Source organism: Stigmatopora argus, chromosome 16 (genome assembly GCF_051989625.1).
Source record: "Stigmatopora argus isolate UIUO_Sarg chromosome 16, RoL_Sarg_1.0, whole genome shotgun sequence".
In the NCBI taxonomy this organism is placed as follows: Eukaryota; Metazoa; Chordata; class Actinopteri; order Syngnathiformes; family Syngnathidae; genus Stigmatopora; species Stigmatopora argus.
The window spans coordinates 1,811,698-1,836,757 of NC_135402.1; the positions used below are offsets into that span (position 1 = coordinate 1,811,698).

General features: G+C 39.7%; 3 protein-coding genes across 3 annotated transcripts; all 3 read left to right on the forward strand.

Moving 5' to 3' along the window:
* The first annotated feature begins 5,291 nt into the window (after window positions 1–5,291).
* swi5 (SWI5 homologous recombination repair protein) lies at window positions 5,292–7,789 on the forward strand. Its single transcript, XM_077622121.1, has 5 exons — window positions 5,292–5,453; window positions 5,723–5,771; window positions 5,846–5,949; window positions 6,084–6,178; window positions 7,435–7,789. The coding sequence occupies exons 1-5, from the start codon at window positions 5,350–5,352 to the stop codon at window positions 7,497–7,499; spliced, it is 417 nt and encodes a 138-aa protein (XP_077478247.1). The 5' UTR covers window positions 5,292–5,349; the 3' UTR covers window positions 7,500–7,789.
* Window positions 7,790–7,938: 149 nt separating this feature from the next.
* slc27a4 (solute carrier family 27 member 4) lies at window positions 7,939–19,799 on the forward strand. Its single transcript, XM_077622111.1, has 14 exons — window positions 7,939–8,981; window positions 9,865–10,026; window positions 10,493–10,703; window positions 10,776–10,959; window positions 11,551–11,709; window positions 12,387–12,456; window positions 12,566–12,657; window positions 13,629–13,738; window positions 13,829–14,038; window positions 14,152–14,278; window positions 15,042–15,179; window positions 15,249–15,413; window positions 15,977–16,123; window positions 16,209–19,799. Exons 2-14 carry the CDS (start codon window positions 9,866–9,868, stop codon window positions 16,364–16,366), a joined length of 1,932 nt encoding a protein of 643 aa, XP_077478237.1. The 5' UTR covers window positions 7,939–8,981; window position 9,865; the 3' UTR covers window positions 16,367–19,799.
* Window positions 19,800–20,948: 1,149 nt separating this feature from the next.
* Window positions 20,949–25,025, forward strand: LOC144090554 (lipocalin-like). Its single transcript, XM_077622127.1, has 7 exons — window positions 20,949–21,144; window positions 22,257–22,396; window positions 22,483–22,559; window positions 22,633–22,743; window positions 22,814–22,915; window positions 24,552–24,580; window positions 24,656–25,025. The coding sequence occupies exons 1-6, from the start codon at window positions 21,049–21,051 to the stop codon at window positions 24,578–24,580; spliced, it is 555 nt and encodes a 184-aa protein (XP_077478253.1). The 5' UTR covers window positions 20,949–21,048; the 3' UTR covers window positions 24,656–25,025.
* Window positions 25,026–25,060: the final 35 nt, after the last annotated feature.

Consider the following 25,060-nt stretch of genomic DNA (forward strand, 5'->3'; position numbering starts at 1 on the left):
CTTTCTTCTGTCTTTGATTTGTTGATCCACGTTGTGAACATTCATCGAGCTTTGAAGCCCATTCTTTAAATATTTAACAGGCTTCTCTCTCTACAATTATTCCCGCTCTTGACCGAGACTGACGCTCGGACTCAGAAACTGGCTTTTGAATTTCGACGGTCTTCATGAGCGGAATTAATTACGACTCCATGATGAGAGGAAGTGACACTGGACACACTTCCCTTTCCAAATGGACGTTATTGTATCTCCCTTGTCTCTGTTTATCCTATTACCCGGGAAGCTCGTTGATTTATTTTTTCCAGAGTATCAAACACGGAGATGATTGACGTGCTTTCCCGCAAATGCGCAAATTTTCCTCGTTAACGATGCGACGTACGAGGAAGTCGGTGCCATAACGAAGACGAGACAAACTCTGCTCTTGTTAGCGTAGTTGCCATGATGAATTGCGCCAATTCCAATGCAGTGTTTTTTGTTTCTAGAAGTTCAGCAGACACGTTTCTGTCCTTGTTTTTAACAGTTTACTGGCTAACAGACACAATGTTAATTAAAAAAAATGGTGTTAAAACGTGCTTGATTTTTCTATTCAAGCCCATTTAGAAACCATCGAACCATCTCGGTGAGTTCCGATCTTCCAGTTTGGAGTTTGCATGGTCTCCCGGGCTTGTGTGGGTTTTCTCCGGGTACTCTGGTTTCTTCCCACATCCCAAAAACATGCGTGGTAAGATGGTTGAACACACTAAATTGTTCTTGGGTATGAGTGTGAGTGCTTGTTTGTCTCTTTGTGCCCTGTGATTGACTGGCGACCAATTCCGGGTGCTCACGGATGGCTGAGATAGGCTCCAGCACCCCCACAACCTTTATGAGAATGTGCGGTAAGGACAATTATTAAATGTTTTGATTCCTTTAAAGTGTTTTTTTTCTAACACAGAGTTTTTTTAATTGAAGGCATAATTTTGGATATCTCTGAAAATTTATGCTGATTGATTAGAGATGTAGTTACCTGGTGGGTTTGCCTTTTTTATGTAATCTGGATTCTGCCATAATCTGGCGGCCATAAAAACACACTAAAAGCATGACAAAACTGACAAATAAAATTGTTTAGTCACATTTGGCTGTCATAGGATTTAAGTTTAAGGCAATTTTTATAACATTGGTGACAGTCATTCTCTCTTGGGATGAAGTGCAAATAAAAAGAATTCTTTTTCATGCCTGAATTTAATCTGATGCATTGATGTGTTCACAGATTGCCGATTCATGTCAGTGCCAGGGAGGCTCCACACAACGCCTACATCTGTCCATGTCTTCTGTCCCATCCCTCATTCATTAGCTCTGACTCACTATTCTAATAAGCACATCTATTTCCTCTCCCAGGCGGGTGGGTATTTTTCAAAGACTTTATTCATATAGCGTGCTTCCCTAAATCATGGCAATCTTAAAATACCGCAGCTCCCTCCTGTGCAGATTTGTATCATCATTTCTTCAATTCTCGGCAGGTTCAACGTCACCTGTGCGTCGTCACGGGCATCGTCGGCGACCGTGTGCGGTTGAATGGTCGCCGGTCTTTTGGTCGCCCCGACCGCGGCAACGAGCAACCAAAAGACCGGCGACCAAAAGACTGACGACCAAAAGACCAGCGACCAAAAGACTGGCGACATAACAAGGTAAAACAACACGGTCTACGCATCAATCAAAGCCAACAATGGCCATGAGCAGTTTCACTGAGCCGACGTGTGAGTGTAGAAGAGTTTGTATGTACATGCGTTGTCCCTTTAAGAAGCGACGTCAGTCAGGGTCTTAACAAGTTCTCCAACAAAAACACAATACAAGTCCGGGAAATTTTGAGCTTTTCTTTAGCCTAATAATTAATAGGGCATTAAGTATGACTAAATAGTAATTTGCAGTTTGTATTTGGGGAATTTGAGCAACAATTTAAATGGTAATTATCAATAACCTTACGGGCGACCAAAAGACCGGCGACCAATCGACCGTGTACCATCGGCGACCTTCTCGAACGGGAGTTTTCTTTCACATCTGGCTCGACAGAACCTAAAACTGTAAATTCACTTCACCCCTAAAGTTTGTTTCCTACCGTTTGAGCTAAAATGCAAAATAAATGTCGGATCACCGGTTCCCATCTCGCACGAACAAACAGCTCGTAGCAGACAGCTGCGAAACGAGAGAAAATATAGATTATTTCCTTGGTGAGGCAAGCAGCAGATGTGCTCGCATTACCAACAAACCGTGCTGAAACGCGGGTGTCTATCAACAATTGCAAGTGGGGGCTTTTAAGTGGCATGTTTACCATTACATTTTGACTTGATATGCTTTATTTTGGTGACAGTTTGACTCTGGAATTTATCACAACTCTTCACTGTGAGGCTGATGTGTGAACCACTAATCCACCATGCTGTGTGATTTTTATGTGTTTTTGTCCTTCCCAGGTGTCTGTGATTTGTCATCAATTTCTGTATGTGTATTTAAATCCCGTGTTTTGGTATGTTTTTGCGGGGGTGTTGTTTCCCATTTGCGTAAGTCATGTTCGTCGGTGTGCGTCTCCCTTGTTTAATTTTTATTTTGTTAACTTTGTCCCAGTTTTGATTATTTATTTGTAAGGTTAGTTTTCAGTAATATTCTAATTTGTGCACCAGCACTTCCTTCACGTTTTTCTGCTTCCCGTTCGTGGGTTCCATTTTGCTTTGCAGCCAAAAGGCAATTCATGACAGTCGTCACTTATGGATTTATTTATCATGCCATGATTTCTTTATCACATATAAAATAGCCTCTGTTGTGGGCTTTTCTTTTGTGCTTTTTTACCTAAATTTGATTGGGATTTTTCGCCAACTTTAAAGACAGTAAGCTGAAAGTTTGTATGCAAACAATCGTAGTCATGGTGACATTGGATATTATGTTATTTGCGTCTTGGTGTTTGTTGTATTTGTTGATATAAGCGCTAACTCTGGATGAATGTTTACTCATGTTTTTGGGGGTTTGTACTGTATATCAGTGTTGAGCATTGTCTTCCCCTCGCCATAAATCTCCAGTGGAGGAATTGAAATGCAGCACAGCAGAGTGGCTGGGATGCCCATGAATTATGAAGATGTTAGATAAGAGGCTTTCCAACCAACATTGCCTTTTTTCCACTCGCTGCTTTATACCAATGGAGAGATTTTTGTACACAACGACGTGCAAGTTAGGTTGCCTCACTGGGTGATACTACGAAAAATGAATCTTAAAAATTCGGGGGGTTTCTATGGTCGAGAATGCGAACTTGGAGTTTGGTGCAATGATCTTCTTGTCTGAAGTTGGCATGTTCACCCATCTCAAATACAGTGGTACCTCGACATATGATCGTAATCCGTTCCAAGACTGAGATCGTATGTCGAGCTTTTCGTAACTTGAGCGAACGTTTCCCATTGAAATGAATTGAAAACAAATTAATTGGTTCCAACCCTCTGAAAAAACACCAAAAACAGGATATTGGATTGGAAAAAATGTTTTATTTCTTCTAATTCGCCATATATTGACAAAGTGATAAATAACGAGTGATTTAATAGTAATAAAATGTGTTTAATAGATGTAAGATTAGACGCATTTCGCGGAGGGGAGAGACAACGACGCACACGGAGGCGGAGGTGGGGGGCTGTTTGGGGGGACTTTATCCACGGCACTCGTAAACGAACAAACTAATTTAAATTAACTTGGATAAATATATACAGACACACTCAAACATACGTTTAATGTAACTTTACACAAAACTGAATTCTAGTTTTGTCTTAATCTTTTGTTACCTTCGTTTTCCGGGTTAGCGGTTTGCCACGCCTCCACCCTCACGTTCGCTATCGATGGACTGTTTGCTGTTGTATTTCCTTCAATATGTTCCAAAAATGATGCACACAAATGTCCTCACAATGAAGTTTTATTCTGAGAAAGGGTGCCATTGCCTATGAGTGTTGTGTGCACGAGTTTACTTCATTACCCAGAAAGCCCTCTTTTTGCCCGCGCATGCGCATTGTGCGTTTCCTGGTCGAAACTCGTCTGAATAAATCGTTCAGTCCTTGTAGATCTAGTAGTTATACACGAAAGAGATGTGGCAAAAAAAGACAGTGCGCTACAATGATAAACAGCCTGTCATGGCCACCTGGCTTGGTCGCATCTCGAAATTTTAATCGTATCGCGAGCGAATTATACGATCGAAATTTCCGTCGTACCACGAGCATGTCGTACCACGAGGTACCACTGTATGCTTTTTCCTCCCAAGCAAGTACCACAATAAAAAAAAATACCACACAGGTTACACTGATCAATACATATCAACTCAATTTTTAAAAAATCCAACATTTGACTTGATGGACAGCAATTCCATATGTATTTCTTGGGAAGCAGAAAACTGTATCCAATGAGGGTGAAATCTCAATAAGCCATCTTGCACACACAACGAACAACATGCACGAGCCATTAGCAGACAGTGTGTGTGATCTTTCTGTTTCCTGTCTGAATTTTTCATTGCCATCCTTGCTGTCTTTGTAAAAAAAAAAAAGAAATCTGATAAATAAGCAATGAATCCCAAGGACATAAAACTGAATGGACTTGGATTTTATGTCCTACATAGCCAAGAGTGGCATTTACTCCATCTTTCTTTCTTACTCACTACGCAAACCCTCTTTTCTCCCACTTTTAAAAGCGTAATCTTTCCTCTTCCTCCACTTACTGGGTCCCTATTCAGTGAACCGTGGTGAACATCTTCACTTTCCAATGTGTGTTAAAAGTCTGAACTACTATGTGTGCGTGTGCTTGTATGTTTTGCACACTCAATTTGACCTTTATGGCTTTGTTAATCTTCCGGTGATTTAGTTTCAGGGCGCCGCTTGCAGTAAATCAGTCTGAGAGACAGCCTTGACTCTCTCTAAAGACGGCTGGCTGTCGATTAGCACATGAATATCCGTCAAAGTGTCACTCTCGGATATTGCAGTCGGCGTTCTCTTGGCAACTGGAAGCCAGAGACGGCAAAAAAGAGGACTCGAGCGTGGCCTCAAGCTTCAATCCATGCATTAGGTAGGTGATTTGGTGCCCTCTGGTGGTTGAATTGAAAACAAAAACAAAAAAAAACCTTTAATTTCATGCGTTATTCATTTATTTTTATGAAAATCAGTACCCAAAATCAAAACATGGAACACTATTTAGTTAACATGATTTGTCCGCATGTAGATTTGGACATTGCTCGGCCACCGTAGTTGCCAAAGCCCCGCCTTACGGATGTTGATAGCCAATCAAATTTAGTGCGACAACAACGCGCTCGGCATGAACTTCCTGTTTGAATTCTTCATGTTTACATTGTAAAAGAGTGAGAATATGAACGCAGAACAATCGCCTGGTGATATTGTGGACCAAAATAAGTTTACCGATCCTAATTTGACACCAATAGCGAGTGAGTTAAAAAGAGGACCGCTGAAAAGGTAAATCTTTTTCGGGAGCATGTTTGATTGTTGTTTTATTGCGAATTCAATGCATGAATTGCTATTTATAGTAGATTTTAACTTTATTAATTATTAATTATTTGTTTTTATGATAGTTTAGAGTTGGTTTATGTGTTTTTATGTGTAGACATTTGGGTTGTTGTTTGATTTCGGGCAGTACCCCATAAATTTCTCACAGTCGCTTTTTTAATGCAATTTTATGATGCGTTCATGAACATACGTTGATGAAAAAACTTTTGTCCCACTAGAACTCCTTCTTCAAAGTTGAATAAAGTCCACTCAAACTTCAAATCACCGGTAGGTAGCAACCACAATAAATCCAAAAAAAATGATGGATAGTGTGATACATGTTCATTTTTTTTGGATCATAGGGTCATGTAAACAAAACTTGTAAATTGAGTCTTGGAGAAGAAGTGGAGGATTTGGAGAAAAAGCAAATGCAGCTGGATGCTGAGATTGCACAGCTTGAGTTGGAGTGAGTACAGCTGTTTTCAGTCCTTGAAAATTGACTTTAGCACATGTTTTTGCAGCAGGGGACTGCTGGAAAATGATCCAAATGATCGTCCTTTTAAAGTCTTCGTTCTGGTTGAAATTGTGCTTTCTCTTCAGAGGATGCAAAATGGAGGAGCTCAACAATCACATTGATATGCTGCATGAGTACAATGACATCAAAGACATTGGACAGTCCCTCCTGGGCAGAATAGGTATGAAAAATGACCGTTAATAAGGGTCAGAGCAATAATCTGATTGCTGTATGAGCAGGAAATGATTTCATCTCTTAGTTTAAAAGGAAATCTAAAACATTACAAAACTCTAATGATGCAACAGCGGTGAAAGGGGAATTGCACAATCTGAATATTGCTTAGTAGCGAAAGACACATTTCAGCATGTGAAGGTTGAGATAACCTTTGGCTCTATTTATGAAAAAAGAAAAAAACACTTTGGGGTTTGGTAAATGCACTTGTTGACATTGTGATCACTACTAAAATTACAGTGTATAAATTACATTAAACATTTAAGTGCTCACAACAAAGATGGATGGGTAAATTGACATTTTGTTTGCAGTGAGGTCAGCTTGACTGAATAAAGAAAACCACAATCTTCATGTTTTTTATAACAAATGTTCAGTCCTCTTGCCCTAATTTCAAATTGTTGGCCATCAAATGAGAAATTGTCCCTCCGGTAATTTAATTTTTTTAAACTATTATACAAACCATTCAGTCGACATGTTTTTATGACGCATTGTAGGCATAGATAAATCATAGTCATTTTTTTTTATCAGAAGATTGTGGTGCTCTGTTTAGAAACAACAAGGTCAAATGACTCCTTAAAAATGCAGAAGTTTGTCTATTTTCAGCCTTGCTGTTGCAAAGTTTGAATGAATCAATCAGGAGGGCGAGTGATGCCTTTTCCCCCAGATTTGCCACACGTCGACATCACCCCCGACGCTCTCTTTTAAATTTTTGCGCATTGATCATACGATACACACGGCATTGTTTCCCAATGTGCTCCTCCCCCAGCACAAATCACCTCGATAACGACTCTTTTGTATACAGCTAGCGTTTCCACTACAGTACAATGATGGTCTTTGACCGCACTTGGGCACAATCACCGTCTCTGTCTATTATTTACACTCCTGCTTAGAGTCTCATACAAACACAAACACACAGCAACTTCCTCCCTCTCTGACCTCGCCTCGGCCATTTTAAAAGCATGCTTTGACAGAGTTTGCTTAGAGAGTTGATGCGCTCAGGGGGCGGGTGGTCTTGGGTGGGCGATGGGTATATGGAATGGTGATGTAAGGAGAAAGTGAACACTGGAAAATCCCTATAGTAGGCGACTGGGACAAAGTACCCGTATTAAATAGTGTATTTTTTCGATGTATTACACAAAAAGCTTCTATATTGCAAATGCATGTATATGTTTGACCATAACTCCTGCTTTGCTGTTTTTGTTCCAGCTGCTCTACGTGGGACCACCACACGAGATCTCTACGGCCACTTTGGTCTGGATTTGGAGGACTGACAGTAAAATTAACATATTACTTTTTTGTTCACATGAATTCATACACAAAATGTTCCGCAGTGAATTCAATCTGTAATCAGTTTGACTTGGCTGACATGGTGAGTATAGACAAAGTTTGGGTGTGTCTTTATCTGCCTTGAACCAGTTTTTGGGTTTTTTGACACTGGTTTTGGTGGCCTTTAGTGATGCTTTGTTTACTACTTTTTGGCCTACTTTCTTCTATGTTCTATTTGAGGTATAACTATGTCCATATCAGATCTCTGTTAATAATAAAGTCAAATTAAGCATTACCCTTTATCTCTTTAGACTTTGGTATCGTTAAAGATATAACTGTTGATAAGGTGTTCTGAGAATATTAGTTAGAGCCTCTACCTGAAATATGACGTTTCAAAGTTACATGAAGGGTGTTAGACAAGATAAGACATAGTTTTAGCCGTTAGACGTTAAGTTTTAGCAAGGGTAAGGTGCATGCTTATTTGCAGCTAATATTGGAAGAAGTGTGGCATTCCTTAAACTCAGAACACTGATTAAATGTATATATTTTTTAAATATTTCCCATTTTATCATAACATTCCTGGTAAATTCCAAAATAGCAGTAAATCACTGCCACGGTAACTGTAACTTTTACAAATTGCAAAAAAAAAAAATTCATTTTAATGAATGGTGTACATTATTTTTTATTTAGATAAATGTTAAAATAGACGCATGAACATTTTGAGCGTCGTAAATAAATCATACGCACGCACATAGCCTGCCCTCATATCGCCCCTTCCAATATGGCTTCCTTGTAGACACGTCTGTTAGCTTTTCCCAGTGCCCGCTTGTTCGTTGTATATCTGTGCAAAGGGTAGTGACGGTGAACACATGTAATTGAAACACACGCGCACTTCGCAGTGTTCGTTTCACTCAAAGTTCTGCATCTTATTTTTTAATTTAGTACCGGGTTCACACATTTGTGTAAGCGACCATCTGCAGGCAGGCTGCGGCCGCACCGCATTTCCCTTCCCGTCAAGCCCCCTCCCTAACCCCCAAGAAATAGCTGTCTCCGATTGGTCGCCGGCCCTGTCAGTCACTCCGTTTTCAGTCTGCGCTAACGGTAAACCGCCGGCAGTGGGCGGGACTTAGTTAAGCAAAAGATAAGGTCATTTGCATTATGCGAGCTAAAGCAGCATCTCAGCCGCAATGAAGCTAGAAATCATAACCCCGATGGGCCTAAGGGACGAATGATTATCTTCGGGTCAAAGTCGACTCGCTCATCCAGGCCAATCGGAGCGGAAACGCCGCGGTGTTAACAAGAAGAAGAAGAAGAATCCCCGGGTGCGCGTTTCCGACCGTCTCGGCGCGTCTCTTAGCGCCGCTATCAAGCGTGTCTTAGGCGGAAAGGAGGCGATCTACCGGCCGGCAAGCTGGCCTGTAAGCCGATCAACGAGTTCGGCGTCAAGGATTTCTTCTTTTGCACATTCCGCGTTGCGATCGGCCCAGGTGAGAGGCTCCTGTCCGTCATGGTATGCGATTGTAACAAAAGGCTGGCGTGATGATGACCGCACGCTCGTCCTCTGTCAACCTTGCGGGCGATCGGTGCGCTAAACCCCATTCGACGGCGAGTTCGTTCGGCCGTCGGGAAGGCAAATGGCACATCCGTCGTATCTCCAGGCGAATCATTTGAAATTACGCGTGTCCAGCCATCCTGTTTGGACGCACAGTCACGTTAGAGTTGAGGCCCTGTCGTGGAGACGCTTGGTGGCACTTGGTGTCATGACACCAGCATGATGCTAGGAGGAAAGGAAGGAAGGGCGAGAACTTTATAATAAGAAGAATGCACATTTCCAGACACTTGATGGGTAATGGTGGAGAAGCTGCGCAAGAGGGCAAATTATTGGCTGTCATTGGACACCTTCTCAGCTGTCGCAACACACCTGAGACCTACCTTGGTTAGGTAGGCGTGTTCATGCAGGGGTCACAGGGGATGATGTCATGCCAGATGCATATTCCCTTGTTTTCTATTTATTTGGGGAATGTGTTTCCTCCTTGCTTGTGTGTTTTAGATATTTGCAAATGAAGCCTTGGTGTGGTTTTTTTTTAGGTATAACTTGCCCAACTTTGGACTTTTTTGTGGGTAGGAGCAATTCCATAGCACAGGTCAACATCAGATTTGTTCAATTTAAAGTCTTTTTTTTTTTTACCCACAGGAAAACTAAGAAAAGGGAATTTTCAGTTTCAGAACAAAATTATCATTGTTAAAACCCTTCACCGTTTTGAAGTTGATACAGATATTTTGGAGTGATCGTTATCACATTGACTATAGTCCCAAAAATATGTGCTTTTTGGACCTAAAAAATTCATACATCTATGTATGTTGTTGCAGGATGTTGCGTATAACGTGTTGCTCGGCTCTGCTGTTGGTCCTGAGGCTGCTGCTGGGCCTACCGTGGTTCCAGGTCGTACCCGCCCTTCTGATTTTCTACCTGGGAAGCGGAGGATGGCGCTTCCTAAGGATTTTCGGCAAAACCATCGGCAGAGACTTGCAGTAAGTACCGTGATTGTGTAAATCTCAGTTTCATTTATGAGGTATCCTACAAGTACTTTGAGATACAGTTCAAGAGTTGTATCCCAATAATATGGAATATGATATGCTGATAGACTGTTGCGCAATAACGCCACTGCAAAAAATGAATATGCATTTGCTCATTTTCCGGCACCCTGAATTGCTTGCCAGCCAATTGCAATATGCGTATACAGTCAATGTGTGTTATTTATTGCTAACGTTCCACTTGAAATTAATATAGTAGTGGTAGTATGGTGGTAGTAGTAGTTTCAATTCTGTTTGGCATATTTCTGACTGCTATAGGTTTTTTTTTTTTTTGATATTTCTCTTTCGCTCAGGTTGGTTTTTAGTACTTTTTGTTCAGCTGTTGTTGTAAAGTAAAAAAAAACAAAAGGATAATAAAATCAAACTTGGCAAACGCTAAATTATTGCTGTTTTTGGTTTTCAGTGCGGCAGTAGTGCTCTTGCGGGTCAAGATGAACGTCAAACGCCACTTGCGGGAGAAGAACACCATCCCTGCCATTTTCGCCGAGACGGTGCGTCGCCACGCCAATAAACCGGCGCTGATTTTCGAAGCCACCGGCGAGACGTGGACCTTCCGGCAATTAGACGAGTACTCAAACAAAGTGGGCAATCTGCTGCTTCAGCGGGGTTTTAAAGTAAGTCAAATCCATCATTTTAAAATGCCTGCCTGTCATATCCAGCAGTCTTATTTTTGTTTTCATCCTCAGGAGGGTGACGTGGTGGCCATTTTCATGGAGAACAGGTCGCAATACGTCGGTCTCTGGCTCGGCATGGCTAAAATCGGAGTGGAGGCCGCTCTGATCAACTTCAATTTGAGACTCGAGGCCTTGGTGCACTGCGTGACCATTTCCAATGCCAAAGCTGTGGTGTTTGGATCGGAGTTGACAGAGGGTAAGGAATATTATATTCGTTTAATTCAATTTCATAATATGGGGGCGGATAAATCATGCACATGCAATTTGATTCGAGGCGATTGTGGGCAGCCATATTGTTTGGAAATGTTCCCGTTTGGCAAGTGGCAAAGTCTACGTCTTTGTATCTTTATACCACCGTTTTCAGAACAAAATTATCATTGTTTTTTTTTCTTTTGTGAAGTATTCAAGTCTCAATAAGGTTAAATTACATTAACATTTCAATTTGGCTCTCACATTCTTTAAAATTAAACAAAAAGGTTTAGACACCCCTGCCATAAGGTTATGAGTTTTTATTGTAAAAACTCAACAATCCTCAAAATTGTCTGATTTACGGATATAATGCATTAAAAAAAGACTCAAAATTACTTTACTTTACTACTTACCCAATTCTATTCTCATTCAAGTCAAATGTTCATATTTAACATGACAAAATACAGCATATAAAATTAAAGCATACTTACTATATCCCAAAAGTATGACTTTATTCATTCATTCGTTTTCTTCGATTATTTAAAACGGAGGTTTTAAAATGAAAGGAGAATTCTTCTTTTTTTGCTTTTTGTTTTAGCTGTGTCTGAGGTCCACATTTCAATGGGAAAGACGGTGCAGATATTCTGTTCCGGGGACTGGGACCCCAAACGGGTACCGCAGGGAACCGAATGCCTGGAGCCTCTGCTGGCAGCCGCTCCTTCGCACATGCCCAGTCGACCACAACGCTCCTTCACGGGTAAGCACATTTCACCTTGGACCTGTAAATTGCCAGTCGGCAGCGTGTCCGTTCAATTCAAATGCAATATATTCTCAAAAATCAACTTTTTAATTGCCCACCTCTGGAATTAGATTTTTAATTAAAGTGCTTGCACATCCAAAAATTGTGTTTCTGACACTTCTGCCTAAAATTAGGTTGAACAAACGCCATAAATTGTACTTCAATAAATATATTATTTTAGTCAAAGAACAAATACTTTAAATCTCTATCCACACTTTTTGAAAATTATCTATTCCCTATCTGCTTGTGTAATCAGGGATGACAACATAGCAATTATTTTATCTCGGTTATAAAAAAATAAGTGAACTTCATCATGTTCATACCTTGTAAATAAAGGTCATCTTCGCAGATTAGATTCACAATCAGAATCTTCTTTATTGTCCAAGTGCTGTTTATGTAACAAACTAAACTATATTACCTGAAAGCACTCTACTATTACAACAAAGAGGCAATATAACAAAATGTGCAAACAAAACTAAACCCATCATAATGAGAGACATTCATCAATGTAAAACTACCACCAGTCAATGAATTATTATTATTATTACACTGCCAGGTGGGCAATTCATTTAAGGTCCCGTCCAATAAAATAAAGCAACCCGTAGTGCAGCAATTATTATCCGACTGTTTTCCAGATCGCCTCTTCTACATCTACACGTCAGGAACCACTGGGATGCCCAAAGCGGCCATTGTGGTGCACAGCAGGTAGGAAGCGAGCAAGCGAGCGTGCTGAGACGCCGCAGGCCAATTTCCTGATGTGCCCAGGACAAAGAATGCTAGTTTTGCCCTCACTCTGAAATTCCTCTGGTTACAGGTACTACCGCATGGCCGCTCTGGTCTATTACGGCTTCAGGATGACATCAGATGATGTCTTGTATGACTGCCTTCCTCTTTACCACTCCGCAGGTAAATACTAACATTGTACTGTACTGTATAGGAGATGATATACACAAAAGGGTGCTTGACTTTTGAGTTAAGCACTTCCCATGCTTTGACTTTTCTACTTCAAAAAGTGGCATTCTCCTAAAAGGTCTCAAAAAGATGGAAGCCTACCTGCTTACTTAGAATGAATATTTATGGGTAACTCAATCCAAACTTTGATGAAATGAACAAAAAATGTAGTCTCAAAACTTTTAAGTGATGGGTGTAATCCATTTTTTTTACTCTAAGAAAAGAAATCCCTTTTTTTTACCTAGGTCTACAATGTCTTCTGTGTCTGTCTTGCTACTGTAACCAAGGACATTTCCTGAATACGGGATGAAATAAAGTTCTAATATAATCTTATCTAATCAAATTTATACAATTTGATTCTTTTTTAAAATTTAGATTAGATTAGAATTTTATTCCATCCCGTATTCGGGAAATTTCTTGGTTGCAGTAGCAAGACAGACATAAGACACAGAAGACATTGTAGACCTAGGTAAAAAAAAAACTGGAGCCACACACAGGAAGTCCACAAGGACTGCCTTCTGCAGACTGGGTGATATTGGATTGGATTGGATTGGATTGGATAACTTTATTCATCCCGTATTCGGGAAATTTTGTTGTCACACTAGCAAGAGGGTGAGGATGCAGAAATAGGAAAGGCATTTTAGACATAAATAGATAGGTCATAAGTAAGTTAATAAATACATACATGAATAAATATATAGATACATAAGCGTGTTGCTGAAATACGTGTATATATACATATACACATACGTTTACATACACATATATATATATATATATATATATATATATACATACACATATATATAAGCACATACACTAAGATGTACATGCATGCATACGGTAGGTCTTAACACTTAGCCACGTGTTATCTATGATATCTCACAGCATCATAATAAATGACTGTAATGCACATTTGTTGACAGGTAACATTGTGGGAGTGGGCCAGTGTATCATCCACGGCATGACTGTTGTCATCAAAAAGAAGTTTTCCGCCTCGCGTTTCTGGGACGACTGCGCCAAATACAATTGCACCGTAAGGAGACAAGCAAGTGGTGGCTTTCCTCTTCTTATTTCATATTATAATCTACAGTTGTCATCTCCCTTTTTTGTCCTTGTCCGTCAGATTGTGCAATATATAGGTGAAATTTGCCGCTATCTTCTCAACCAACCAATTCGAGATATGGAGAAACAACACCGCGTGCGCATGGCGCTCGGTAACGGCCTGCGTCAGTCCATATGGGAGGAATTCATGACGCGCTACAACATTCCACAAATAGCCGAATTCTACGGGGCGACGGAGTGCAACTGCAGTTTAGGGAACTTTGATAACAAGGTAGGCGCGGCAGTCGACTGAGGTTAGCTTCTCTTGCCTCTTTGTTTATTTAGCCTGCCGGATGAACATTTCCGCGAAATGACTTTGGAATTTCTTGTTGGGATTTTCCGCAGGTGGGCGCGTGCGGCTTCAACAGTCAGATTTTACCCTTCATTTACCCCATCCGACTAGTGAGGGTGGACGAAGAGACCATGGAACTGATCCGAGGATCAGACGGCGTCTGCATTCCATGTAAACCCGGTGAGGAGGTTTTTTTTTTATCATGAATTTTATTTACCATATTTTCTCGCATATTAGCCGCCTCCGCGTATAAGCCGCACCGTTAAAATTGCCTTAAGATCATTGAATTAGACAATTTCTCTCGTATAAGCCACCCCCCGATTCACAATTTTCACCTCCATATTCATGGTTTTAATAGGGAGTACAAATATGTTACTTTGAAGGGAAAATCTTGAGAAAAATCATCGCATGTGGTATTTTTGAGATACTGTATAAATCGATTGCTGGATTGCATATTGGCTGCACGTAGACAAATTAAAAAAGGAAGTCACGTGAGCAGTACAACCAGGAAGTGTCCGTAGCGGTCTAGTTTGTCATCCCTAAGTAAGATGGCGACACCCTAAGCTCGCAATGGCAGGCACAAGTGAGGGTTTTTTTTACGTTTTATGCAAGATACGTTTTTTTTTTCTTCTATTTCATTCATAGACATCAAAATTATTTTTGTTCAGCGTTTTATCTGTTTACATTTTCTCTATTTTGAAATAAATGACCGTATCGGCCACATTGTCTTGCGTTATGGCGTTTTGTCTTTGTCACCTTGCAGTTTCGTGCATGTCAAGTCTAATTTATGCACGTATAAGCCGTACCCTCGATTCAGTCATCATTTTTTTGCGACAAATACAATATGCGAGAAAATACGATATGTGACGGTGTATGATCCTATATTAACCGTATGTAGCAATCCATGAGGTCCTAACTAGTATTAAAATATCCGTCTGCTTAGGCGAGCCTGGTCAGCTGGTGGGCCGGATCATTCAGAATGACCCGCTCCGTAGGTTTGATGGCTACGTCAACCAATCGGCGACCAGCAAGAAGATTGCTCACAGCGTCTTTAAAAAGGGAGATACCGCTTACCTGTCTGGTAAGTGGTGGTTGTAGTACGTAGAGTCCATGAATGGAATGTATGACTGACGTGACATACTCTCGCCAGGCGATGTGTTGATCATGGATGAGTGCGGCCACATGTACTTTAAGGACAGGACAGGGGACACTTTCCGCTGGAAAGGAGAGAACGTCTCCACCACGGAGGTGGAAGGGACCCTCAGCAGGCTGCTTGACATGAAGGACGTGGTGGTCTATGGGGTGGAAGTACCCGGTAAGATGTAGAATATAAATACAGGCCCGCATGATAAAAGTTGACTTGGCAGAAACAACAACAAATGGCTGTGTTAAGACCTACCGTCCGCATGCATGTACATCTATGTGTATGTACATAAATATATGTATTCACATATAAATACATATATATATATACATATATACATACGTGTACATACACATACATACATATATACTTAAAAGTCTTAAATTTTCTCCAAAATAGACAGTGCGTCTTAGCCTTATAATCCAGTGTGCTTTATATATGGAAAAAAAGTAAAAATGTGTCATTCATTGAGTGTGCGCCTTATAATGCGGTGCGCCTTATATTCGTGAAAATACGATATAAATATTTTTCAGCAATACGCTTATTTATTTATATATTTATTCATGTATTTATTTATTAACTTACTTATTACCTATCTATTTATGTCTAAAATGCCCTTCAGATTTCTGCATCATCACCCTCTTGCTACTGTGACAACGAAATTGCCCGAATACGGGATGAATAATGTTATCCAATCCAATCCAACATGTTTTCGATTCTTGTACGACATTCAGGCGCTGAAGGGAAGGCTGGCATGGCTGCCATCGCGGACCCTAACCACACCTCCGATCTGGAGAAATTTGTGAAGGATTTGGATAAGGCGCTCCCTCCTTACGCCAGGCCGATTTTCCTCCGATTTCTTCCAGAAGTCAACAAGACTGGTAAGAACTAAACCTTATTCCGGTTCATCTTTTCTTTGGAATTGAACCCATTCCAAATATCGACACCTATTTCCTCTCATCTCAGGAACGTTCAAGTTCCAAAAGACGGAACTCCGACGAGACGGCTTTGACCCCAGAGCGGTGTCGGACAAACTGTACTTCCTGGATTCCAGTAGAGGGCGGTATGTGCAGATCAACGAGGAGCTATACAACTCCATACTTTCAGGGAAACATAAATTGTGATATCGCCGCTTCCGTCGACATCGCGCGCTCGCGCACGGTCGCATACAAAAACGAAGCGCTACCGTGCGACCAAGATGGAAAATCGCAGGAAAGGAAACAGCCACACACATCCCTCGAGCCCTTTTTTTTTTTGGATTGCAAGCATACACAAGCTTCATCACCACTGAAGTCTCCCTGGCAACTCTTCAGGCTACCTCAATTAACATACGCGCACACACACACGGCGGTACAAATCCTAGTAACCGGATATCTCTGGTAGCTTGAAACCAACCATCAGAAGAACCGCGACCGTAATGGCTTATTTTTGCTGGAAGCCGAGCGTCCTAGGACCGCCCAAAAAGTTCCCAAAAAAGCCACCCAGACGTGAAAGGATACCGATTGCGATCCAGGGAACGTCTTACCGTTATCGTCTTGGACTTTGTCGGGAAAAATTGCACGGTTAGCCAACACTGACTCAGCTTTTCGAATGCGTTTCGATTTAAGACGATTTAAGACAACACGTGGAAAAGACATCAAAAAAGACATCCCGTGTGGAAATGAAGGTCTGCTGGAGCGATGCGCCATTTGCGAGAAAAACGCCTCACCGGAGCTGATGTGAATCAAAGCTTTCTTTTCAAATTTCAATTGCACCAAATATATTAAGTTTGTTTACATATTTAAGCAGAGGTGGAAGTTATTTATGTTAGGCGCAGCCATGAAACACCTTTTTTTTTTCACTCGAGCTTTATTTATATTCATTGTGTGGCAAAAAGTGCATCCACCATGTTTGTTTTCAACTGCGAAGGGAGCACCCGAACACTGAAAGAGAAAAAAAAGTACTATAATTAAATCTTAGAATTGCAAAAAATCCAATTTAAATCACAACAGGAAAAAAAAAGTCTAACTTCTTTTTTGTCACCATCTCACCAACAATTGTAGTCTAACCTTACACTTGCATTAACGTATGTTAAGCAGAAAAGAATGCTTTTGAAAATGCTTTTCAATACATATTCGATTAAATACACAACAAAATTAGCAAATGAATATTCAAACAAAATTGGATGCCTGCAAAACATTGTGAAAAAAGGACAGAGACATCCATGCAAACCCATTTCAACAAAGGTACACGGTCGATTAGTCGCCGGTCTTTTGGTCGCCGATCTTTTGGTCGCCGGTCTTTTGGTCGCCCGGAAGGTTATTGATAATTACCATTTAAATTGTTGCTCAAATTCCCTGAATACAAAGTGCAAATTACTATTTAGTCATACTTAATGCCCTATAAATTAATTGTCGGGGCGACCAAAAGACCGGCGACCAAAAGACCGGCGACCAAAAGACCGGCGACCAAAAGACCGGCGACCAAAAGATCGGCGACCAACCGACCGCACACGTCAACAAATATTTAGCAACTGTAAACCATTAATATTTGGCAACTGAGCATGCTAATTGTTCCGTTTTGAAATATTTCACTTCGGTTTGCAATTTTTATTCAAAAACGATCAGTGTAATCATTGCCTATAGGTTAAAAAGCATTTTCCAATCATTTTCTTCTTTGTGAGTTGAGCAACGTAGAACTATTATGCGGCTTTTTTCAGGGTAAACTGGCCCTCCTATGACTGCGTGTCTGTGTTTTAACCGAAAAAAAAAACAGTTCAGTCGAGTCGATAAAGATCCAAAGAAGGGAAGACTGGGACACTCCACATCCTTTTTTTTTTGTTTGTCTGTTTGCGTAATTATTTTGTCTATGAGGTGTCCGTCACTGAGGCATGAATGGGCGTCCTTAAAAGATATAGCAGAGCACTGTGCCTTACTGTGATTGACAGGCCCCCCGGAAAACACTCCCATACGTAACGTAGAACACTTCTCAAAGTTAGTTTTGTAATATGCATTTTTTCTTTAAACTTCTTCATCCCTCCGTTAAGTTCAAAACTTGTGATTCCTCGCGTTTGAATGCAAAACTCAGTTTAATTTTATCCTCCTGGCTTCCCTTGTTGGAAGCGTGAATGAACAATAGAACAAATCCTTTGTTTTCTTTTGCTTTTCAAACACTGCCGCTTTGCCCAACCTTCTTTTTGGACATTCTCGCTACCGCAAGAATGGAGAAATATTTTCCAACATGACGAGAAAACCAAACTTGAGTTCACCCATCAGCTGACTATTGTGAAAGAACCCTTAAAGACATTTTTTGGGGTCAGATATAGCTGCTTAACTGGTCCTAATATCTGTTCCTATGAGCAGTTCTCCATTTTTTTTGACCATGAGTCTCTCACAAATGTTCTTAAACAACAACAAAATATTATAGGACCCCGATATTTGTCTCTCGGGGACACGTGAGGGCTGTTAATGATGCTTCCAAGCGTCCACTTTGAGGACCAAGGTGGCGCGTGACTAAACAGCAATCGGACTGAAAGCGTTTTCACCATTTTTTTTTTTCAATCCTAAATTATTTTAAGTGTATTTTCATTGTCATTAATCTTTTTTTTTTTGTATCGTCCATGTGAAACTTTTGAGCTGTGTTTTATTTTGCCGGGTGGAAGACAATCTGCTGCGAACGTTAAGTCAAATCCTTTAAATTGTTTGAAATGGGCTACTTTTCAAAATGGACACTTTTTCCAATAGTTTAATTCGTAATTCTTTAATTTAATCCACGGGTGATGATTTGCAGTCCAACAGGTTTTTGAGCAAATTTATTGTTTTGGGGCTTTTTTTTCATAGTGAGCAACCCAGTTTTTTAATTTAAAAAAAAATGCTTTTTGCTCCCATGTTTAATTTCATACGCATATTTATACCATGTTTAATTATACATCCCACGGGTAGTTATTTTCATACGAGCAAATGACAAAAATATTTATTCCATAATAGTACATCCCCTTTGTTTCATTCTAATTTGCATAAGGTGAATTCACATAAATTAAGGTAAGGAAAATTACAGATTATATCATAATTAAAGGCAAATGTCGCTCGCCTTTCAAATTATTGTATCATTTATAATCACTGTTTTCCATTTATTTTGACATGTAAAACAAAAAATAACATGATCTCAAAGGGAATTGAATAGAATGATAAAATAGCTGTCGCACTATTGTCTTTCCTTGCGCCCCAAAGTCTTCGTTCGGTACAAGCCCACTTGATTATTGCACTTTTTCTTCTGTCAACTGACATCAAATGATGTTCCAAAAAAGGCAAAAACTACTTTGTTTCCATGTTTTCAAGCTTCTATTTGTTTTGATTTGAAATATGTCTCTGCACAAGTGGCAGCTCGCAGATCATGCAGTGTGTGTGGGATAGAAAAGGTGTGTGTGAGGTGTGTTGTGAGTGTGACACACACAAACACACACACACACATCGGTGATCTACTGTATAATTGAATAGAAGTCTGTGAGTTCCAAGCAAATGAGAAAAGCTGTGCTGAAAATGGAAAAATCGTGAATAAAAACTATTCAAATTGCTGAAAGCGGTAGTGGTCGTTGAACTTGCATTATGGTAAAAAAAAGAGGTAAATCATGGTCTACCAAATGGAAAAAAATTCCATTCCAAGGAGTTATTATGACTGTTAGATGTTTTATTTCAATGTTTTGAATAGCATTTGAAGATTGATAGCAGGAATATGATAGCAGGAATATGATCATTTTAACCTGATTTGTACGTTTTATGGTATTGTTTTGGAATGAAACGGTTATTTACGGAAGGGAAGAGTGAAAAAATCCAAACTGACATTTTCTAAGACTCTAGATCACGTGTCAAAGTGGCGGCCCGGGGGCTAAATCTGGCCCCCAGCATCATTTTGTGTGGCCCGGGAAAGTAAATCATGAGTGCCGACTTTCTGTTTTAGGATCAAATTAAAATGAAGAGTATAGATGTATATTAAATTTCCTGATTTTGACCCTTTTAAATCAATAATTGTAATTTTTTAATCCAATTTGTCTGTTTTTTTAGTTCAAAAACCATTTTGTCAATCTAATAATATATAAAAAAGCTAAAATAAACATTGTTTTAGATCTATAAAAAACTGAATATTCAGGGATTTTAATCCAGTTCTTTTAATCCATTTATAAAATAAAAAAAATCTAAATCTAAAATGGTCCAGCCCACGTGAAATCAAGTTGACGTTAAAGCGGCCCGCGAACCAACCCGAGTCTGACACCTCTGCTCTAGATAATAATAATAGGACATAGGCTTTGTCATCATCATTGACTTGACAAAAAGCCTAATTGTCATCATACCCAGAAACTGCGTATGACGAAATTGGTAGAAGTTCATGTAGTCATGTCAAAAGTTGATTATTTGGATGTGTTTAGCCCTTTTGTCCTTGTACTTTTTGTCTCCTCCCGTTTTAAACTTTTCAACCTCAAGTAGGAGACCCGACCCAGAATGTGCTGAAATCAAGACGTGAGTGCTTGTGAGGTCCCCACATGAACTTCAGCTGATTCTCCAAACCGCAGAGGCATGATTTATTTATTGGCCACTCTATTTATCAAAGCCAGACGCTTGTTTTGGCTCCCCCAACGCTCGGCCCCCGTTGCCGACCGCTCGCCGCCGCTCGGTCCCGATTGGCTGAGCGGGCGGTGGGCGGAGCGCGTAACATAAAACAAATATTGCTGGGGACGGAGTTGAAGTCCACTTGGATCCCCCTCACCCGCTCGTGTGTCTTTGCAGCCTTTTCTCTCTCCACTCTTTTGTTTTGGGCCTCCCTCCACGCCGCCATGAGGAACGCCGCGGTGGCCGTTGCCATGGTGATGTTGTGTACATCTGTGGCGCACACTGATGTGAGGCCGCAAAGGGATTTCAACTTGCAAAGGGTATGTTCTATCTTTCTTGTGTTCAAATTGCGTCAAATGTTTTGAGTTAAGCATAACATTTTTAGGATAGCTGAGAAATTGGGATTTTTCTATTTGTTTTTTGAATATGGTTTAAAATGTAAATACTAATTCTGTTGCATGAGAGCCAAATGATGTGAAACCAGTCTTCACCTATGGCACATGTGTCAAAGTGGCGGCCCGGGGGCCAAATCTGCCCCGCCGCATCATTTTTTGTGGCCCGGGAAAGTAAATGATGAGTGCCGACTTTCTGTTTTAGGATCAAATTAAAATGAAGAGTATAGATGTATATTAAATTTCCTGATTTTCCTCCCTTTTAAATCAATCATTGTAATTTTTTAATCATTTTTTTCAGTGTTTTTAGTTTAAAAATCATTTTGTAAAATCTAAACATATATTTAAAAAAGCTAAAATAAACGTTGTTTTAGATCTATAAAAAACTGAATATAAAAATCATTTTGTAAAATCTAAAAATATATAAAAAAAGCTAAAATAAACATGGTTTTAGATCTATAAAAAACTGAATATTCAGGTCTTTTAATCCATCTATTAAAAAAAAATCTAAATATATCTAAAATGGTCCGGCCCACGTGAAATCAAGTTGACGTTAAAGCGGCCCGCGAACCAACCCGAGTCTGACACCCCTGACCTATGGTATGATTAATAAAAAAATGAAATTTTAATCTATGTACAAAAATACAGAATACAAGTATCATAGACAACAAGTTATAGTCATTTAATTCATGTCATTATAAGTGTGTGTATGAGTATACTAACTATATATACATATACATTTCCTTATCCTGATGAGGTTTGCAGGGGTGCCGGTGCCCTTCCCAGTGAAGGAACACCATGAACTGTTTCCCACTCACAATCACACTTTTTTTCAATTTATATTCCCCAATCACCCCAGCACGCATTCTTTGGGGACACGGAATGAAACCAAATTACCCGGAGAAAACCCACGCAGGCTCGGGGGGGAACAACAAATAGCAAACACACCTACTCTTGACCTTTCCTAGCACTCCTAGCACACTTTTCCCGCTTATCTGCGTAGCAATTTCCCAGTAGCAAATGACTCAATGTGTGTTCAGTTTGCAGGTAGGTGGTACCGCGTGGGTCTGGCGTACGACTCAGTCAGCTTTGTCCCAAACAGAGACAAAGTCAAGGCCTCCCTGGGTGTTGTCACCGCGCAGGCCAATGGCAACGTTAACCTCACAATGTGGGATGCCACGTGAGTGCGACAAAATTGAAGACGGAAACGCTTTCCAACGAAATCGCCGTGTTATGATGACATTGTTTTCATTTCTTGATCATCAGACCCGCAGGGTGTCACAGTAAAACGTACTACTACGAAAAAACCAATCTCCCGGGACAGTTCACCTACTTCAGCACACGTGAGTCATTATTTTTATTGTTATTATTTTTACGACGCGACATTTGCAGCCTCGCTGTCTTGACGACTTTTAGGTCAAAATATGGTGAAGGACATCACCGTGGTGGAGACAAACTACAGCGAGTACGCCCTGGTGCTCAAACACAAAGTGTTTCATCGAGAGTACACCCAGGTGGCCCTTTACGGTAAATATAAAAAAGCACGCTGGCGTACGTGGACGCCGTTTTGTCCCGTAAACGTGGCGTCTTCGGGCAGGTCGCACGCAGAGGTTGAGAGCGGACATCGTTCAGAAGTTTAAAGCTTTTGCTGCGCTGAGAGGATTTCCAAGAGAGGCCATTCTCACCCCCCCGCCAGCAGGTAGCCAAATATTATTATTCAATTCAATGCTTTTGTTGTCATTATACAAGTAGAAAGAGATTTAAAGCTTCACCCTAAAGTGCATCAATAAATAATAAAAAGTAGTCAACAACATAGATAAGTAGTTTCAGTTTCAGATCTGTCAAAATGTATGCAATAGTTGTTTCTTCATACACTATTTAATATTGTTAATGTAGGCTAGATTAGATTAGATTAAATTTTATTCATCCAGTACTTGGGGAAATTCACTTTGTTGCAGTAGGAAGAAGATGAAAACACAGACAGGAAAAAGACATTGTAGACCTAAATGAAATAGATAATAAATATAAATAAATGAGTAAATTAATGAGGGTGTTACACGAAATATATAGTACATATTACATATTACATATACACATATACACATATACATATATACATATATACATATATACATATACACATATACATATATTCATATATACATATATATATACATATATACATATGTATATATATGTGTATATATATATATACACATATACATACATATACGTGATTTTTTTGTTGATTTTTTTTTTTTTATAGTTCCAAAGAAGGGACTCAAGAAGCAAATTTCAATTGCTATTGCAAGGAAAAATAAATACATTATATTCTTATAAGAATCATACTTCGTTTTGTGTAAAGGTATCACACGCGAATTACTGCAGGGGTGTTCAAACTTCAGCTTTTTGCTCCACACACAGAGTTGAAGCAACGGGGGTTGGGCTGAAATGACGAGCACCTGACTTAAATCCACTAATTGCACGTGCAACATACCAAATTTGTGGAAAGGTATCTCACGTGACTTACTGCAGACATGCCAAATTCATAAAAGTAGTACTACTAACTAAGGAAATCCACAGAAGTGGGGTCAAAATGTCACTAGTTATATTTAAAATATATTGTTTCCCCCTTTTAGGGTTTTGAACCTGTCAATCTCGGGCCAAGATTTCCCTTATGGAAGACTGCTTATTAACTTAGTACTTAAAACCTTTACACATCTAAAATTGAAGTGCATTTGGGTGTCTTTTTTTTTGCTCCCAGATCTAATTTACAATGAGCCAACCTCCCGCGATCTACTTTGTTGTTAGGGTTAGAATTCAGGGGGGGTTAACGATCCTGGACGGGTGCAGGAAGATTCAGCTTTTTGCTCCACACACAGACTTGAAGCAACAGGGGTTGGGCTGAAATGACGAGCACCTGACTGAAATCCACTGATTGCATGTGCAACATACCAAATTTGTGGAAAGTGACTTACTGTGGGGGTTTTCAAACTTGTTTTGCTCCAAGATCTACTTTTCAAGCAGTTAACGTTCTACCATCTATCTTTTTTTACAGGCCACTGACAAAGCTCAGCAATTATTTATGTTGATATACCTAGCATTAGACTCTATCCGTTAAAATGTTATGCCATCTACATATTGGGCACCCCTGTTTTAAGAGAAAGAGAGAGAAATATAGGGAGGCCAATTGGGTACTTTATTTCTGGTAATGCAAAATGGCAATTTCAATTTTTATACCACCAAAGTGGACCGCTATGTAGACATTAAAGATGTATGAAGCACGTGCATCGTTATGACATTTATCAATGCATTTTTTTCTCTCTGACCTACAGACAACTGCCCCCCATCGCCATCTGGATAAGTAAGTTAAATTCATAGTTAAAAAATAAATTAATTAATTAATTAAAATAAATAACTTCACTTTGATATTTTACAGGTCCCTTATATTCCACCCTCCAGCCATTGGGTATTGTAAATGTCTGTTATTGAACAATTATCCAACTGCAATGATGAGAAAATAACATTTATATTTGAAAATAATAACCGTAAATAGCATAGTGGATTTTTTTCTCTCTCTGAATATTGCAGCATTATTCCTATTACATTGAAACTTTATTTTTCTTTACATAGCCGTATGACTTAAACATTCTTAACTGTAATATTCCTACTTGATTCATATTTTTTTTATTTGCGCTCTATTTTTTTTGCTATGCAATGAATGTATTGGAGTGAAATAGATGCATCTGTCATTATTTATCTGCTGTTTCACATTGCTAAATGAAATAAAATTAGAAACAATAACAGTATCCTCTTTAAAAAAATATTCTCCCTTTTTTTAATG